The sequence below is a fragment of the Arachis stenosperma genome, chromosome 3 (assembly GCF_014773155.1).
Source record: "Arachis stenosperma cultivar V10309 chromosome 3, arast.V10309.gnm1.PFL2, whole genome shotgun sequence".
Lineage (NCBI taxonomy): Eukaryota > Viridiplantae > Streptophyta > Magnoliopsida > Fabales > Fabaceae > Arachis > Arachis stenosperma.
In genome coordinates this window covers 135,255,654-135,259,243 of record NC_080379.1, presented here as the reverse complement: position 1 = coordinate 135,259,243, position 3,590 = coordinate 135,255,654, and the positions used below count along the sequence as shown (strand labels likewise).

The 3,590-nt window shown below is 34.9% G+C and overlaps 1 protein-coding gene across 1 annotated transcript; it reads right to left on the bottom strand.

Annotated features, from left to right (window-relative positions):
- Positions 1 to 492: 492 nt before the first annotated feature.
- LOC130970730 (glutathione S-transferase T1-like) lies at positions 493 to 3,011 on the bottom strand. Its single transcript, XM_057896899.1, has 7 exons — positions 2,820 to 3,011; positions 2,660 to 2,733; positions 2,521 to 2,581; positions 2,380 to 2,433; positions 2,087 to 2,166; positions 1,289 to 1,494; positions 493 to 1,203 (listed from the first exon to the last, which is right to left on the bottom strand). Exons 1-7 carry the CDS (start codon positions 2,885 to 2,887, stop codon positions 991 to 993), a joined length of 756 nt encoding a protein of 251 aa, XP_057752882.1. The 5' UTR covers positions 2,888 to 3,011; the 3' UTR covers positions 493 to 990.
- Between the last annotated feature and the right edge of the window lie 579 nt (positions 3,012 to 3,590).

Here is a 3,590-nt window from a genome sequence, read left to right as displayed (position 1 = left end):
TTATGCTCAAGAAGTTTGAAATGTGAGTGAAAGGTAAATTTATTTTTTATAATATGAAAAAATTATTGTATGATATACTTGATCCAATAAGTTGAAGTAGGATTTAGGGTGGAATTCGTCGTTGTTATGATCTAAAAGATTGAAATGAATACTCCGTTCTTCAAAGTTGAAGTGTGATGATACAACTTATAACAATCGATAATATTTGTATCAATATGACAGTTAAAAACTTAAAATGTGGGTGAATGATTATACGTAACTCATGTTCCAAAAAGATTGAAATATGATGGTGTATTTGATTTGAATCGATTATGAAAAGATGATATACATGACCCATATATGAAATAAAGGAGATTTGGTGGCGTACTCGAATTTATGCTCAAGAAGTTTGAAATGTGAGTGAAAGGTAAAATTATCATTCATGATATGATTGAAAATTGAAGTGTGATTAAGATAAACTTGAACCAGTAAATCAAAATGGGATTTAAGATAGATTCATTGCTTTTAATAATCCTAAAAGATTGAAAATTGAAGTGTGATTATACAGCTTATATTATTCCTTAATGTATTATGGACTTCCCGATTAATAAGGGGAAAAAATAGTAGAAAGGACTTGATCCTAGAATCGAATGACCCTCAACATCTGAGAATGGCATACTATTACACAAGACCTAAGAATCAGAATGACTATCTGAGTATAAACATACATCCAACTATATAATGTGTCTGCAAGGTTTAAAAGAAACCAGCATTTATTACAAGAATTTTTACCAGCTTGTCCAAAAGGTTTTGCACAAATGTAAAGTACAGGCCAACATAATATATGATGTCAAATCTGCACTTAGACTTCAGACTCGATAGAATCCTTCAAAGGGCAATCATATTTGTTTGAGCAGTTTAAAAAGGAGGTGCCAAAGTCCAGAGGCACGAGGTTCATCCACATCATCATTTGAAGTTTGTCACAAGTAGGATAATGGCATGGCTGTTTAGTCACATCTTTGAAGGTAGCGGGGATTTAGTCTTAGATTGCATCACGCCATCTACCTGATTAGATTGCTTCGCCTGAATGATCTCTTTGACCTTATAGAGGACCTTATGAACTTCGTCAAAATGAGGCCTCGTTGCATTTCTTGTGCTCTCAATCCATTCCTGAACTTTCTTGTGCGGGCCAAGAATACGTTCTCTATCCTTCTCATCTAAAAGCTGCAACGCATTGAGAAAGCCGTTCAGAATTTATTTACTATGAACTCATCAACTCCAAAATGATAGCCTGACTTACTCCCCTCACCTCTAATTGCATAATTTCACAGACGAGGCTGAGGTCCGCTATAGACGGTTGCAAGTTGCCAAGTAAGTATCGACCATTCCCCTTAAGCCATATATTCTCTAATTTTAACAGTGATGATATCAAAATTTTCTCTGCTTCTGCAGCTGCTTTTGGGTTAAGTGGTAGGCCCAGTACTGGAGCTAGCACACTATGTAGAACAAATGGAGCTAGTAGAAGAAGAGCAGGTCATCAAAAAGTGAGAAAGCTGGAAAACTTTTGCACACAATATAAAAATAGCATGTTCAATGCTCAAAGGAAATTGCTTGAAATTCATGTAAAACATAATATTATCATGAACATGCACGAGAAGAATGTAAATCAACCACAACAAGAACTGTAATAATTAGTGCCAACAGGAAATCTCAAAGGAAAGAGGGTTCTTCTACAGTTTATACTACATATAAAGAAACCTGTTGCAGAATATTTGCATCTCCGCTTCCCCCCCTCATATTTAGAACTTGTACTCAGCATTGGGAAATTTGTCACTAGCCTCCCATTCAGTCTAGTTCAGTGTTCAGCAGTTTGGTTTAATGCAGTCATCTACAACTATTTACATTATCCAGAATGGGGTGTTTGAAACAATTTTCTGAGGTATAATCTTTATATTTTTACTTCATGGAAGTTCACTACAATTTTCTGAAGTATAAAGCTCCAGCCATCCAGTGTATAAAGCTATGAAAGGAAGTCAACATAAATATGAACTTCTGAAATAGTATTAACTTTGATTTTAATTTGACATTCAGCATAAAAATAAAGCACCTGCCCCATGGCGCAAGTTCAGGTGATGCCAATCCAACACAGAGTGAATTCTAGCTCTCCTAGAAAGATCAGCTGGGTACCTGATCAAATTGTACAAAGAAGTATCAAAACCACAGAAAATAAGGGGCAAATATATATATATCATCTTAAAATATGAAGCATCGTTGATTTTCCATTTAATTTAAGTGACGCAGATGTCACAACCAAGTACCTAACACTGTGGTCATTCACATATCTGTGGAGTCATAAGAAAATTATTGTGATTAAATAAGTGAAAAGGGGATAATACTAACCAATGATCAGCAATACCAGGAAAGGCAGAAGCAAGATAGATAAGAATTGCGTGACTGCCAAGAAGAAAAGAACACATTTTATTGAAGTTCAAATTCATGGAAATGATTGATAAGAATGAAATTGAAATAAGAAGAAAGTACCTCTCGAATAGCTTGAATCTTCCATCAACAATAGCAGGGAGTTTCTTGAAAGGGTTGATAGCTGATACAGACGGATTATGGATGTTTAATTAAAGAGGTAGATAAGTGTCTTCGGAAGCATAGAAATTGTAACGATTACCTGCAAACTCGGGAGATAACTGCTGTCTTTTGGAGATTTCAACTTTAATCTCGTCGAATTCTATTCCATTAACTCTATTGAGAAATTAAGCATTAGCATTAGCAGTAGCAGTAGCAGAATCCAAATTCCCGAAAAGAAATACAACGTTGAATTAAATTACTTGCAGAAGATAAGAACGGCACGAGATGGCTGGGACATGCGGTCCGCATACACCTTCACCTTCAACATCTTTTCCTTTTTGCTTTCTTTCTATCTACGCCTCAACACAATCCCAGTCCACCGTGTCAGTGTCACTGCCTATTCCCTAATAATCTAATCTCCATCCAGAATGGTCTTACCTCTTACGTATTTGGTGCTGCTGTTCTGCATCTAATTAATAATTATAACTCTCTTTTTGTTGGTTTTTTTTATTTTTGGGCCATTCTTTTTATTGGATCTTTTTTGCTTTTGGTCATACTTTTTGTTGGATCATTTTTTCCTGTCATGAACCTTTTTGTTGGTTCAGATATCCTATTTTGGTCTTTCGTCAAATATGAATAGTCCCTTTTCTTTTTATTAAACTATCTGAAAGCCCAACCTATTGGGGCCATTAGCTGTAATACCATAAAATATTTATATACGGCCACAAAGCCAGAGTAAAAAAAATGAGTAAAAATGCTTATGAGGAGTTGAGTGAGGAGCACGAATTATGTGGGGCTCCCAATCTTGTGCTATTAGGAACAGATCATGATTCATATTATTTATGCAATAGCATAGTTGTCAGAACCGAACCGATGATCAAATCGATTAGATTATTAGGTCATTGGGTTATTGGTTTAATCGGTAGATTACTGGTTGAACTGATAGAACTAGTCGTACGTAAATTAAAAATATAAAATAATAAAAAATTGAATAAAGTGATAATTAGGTCCATCCTTAAAATTTTTTACTT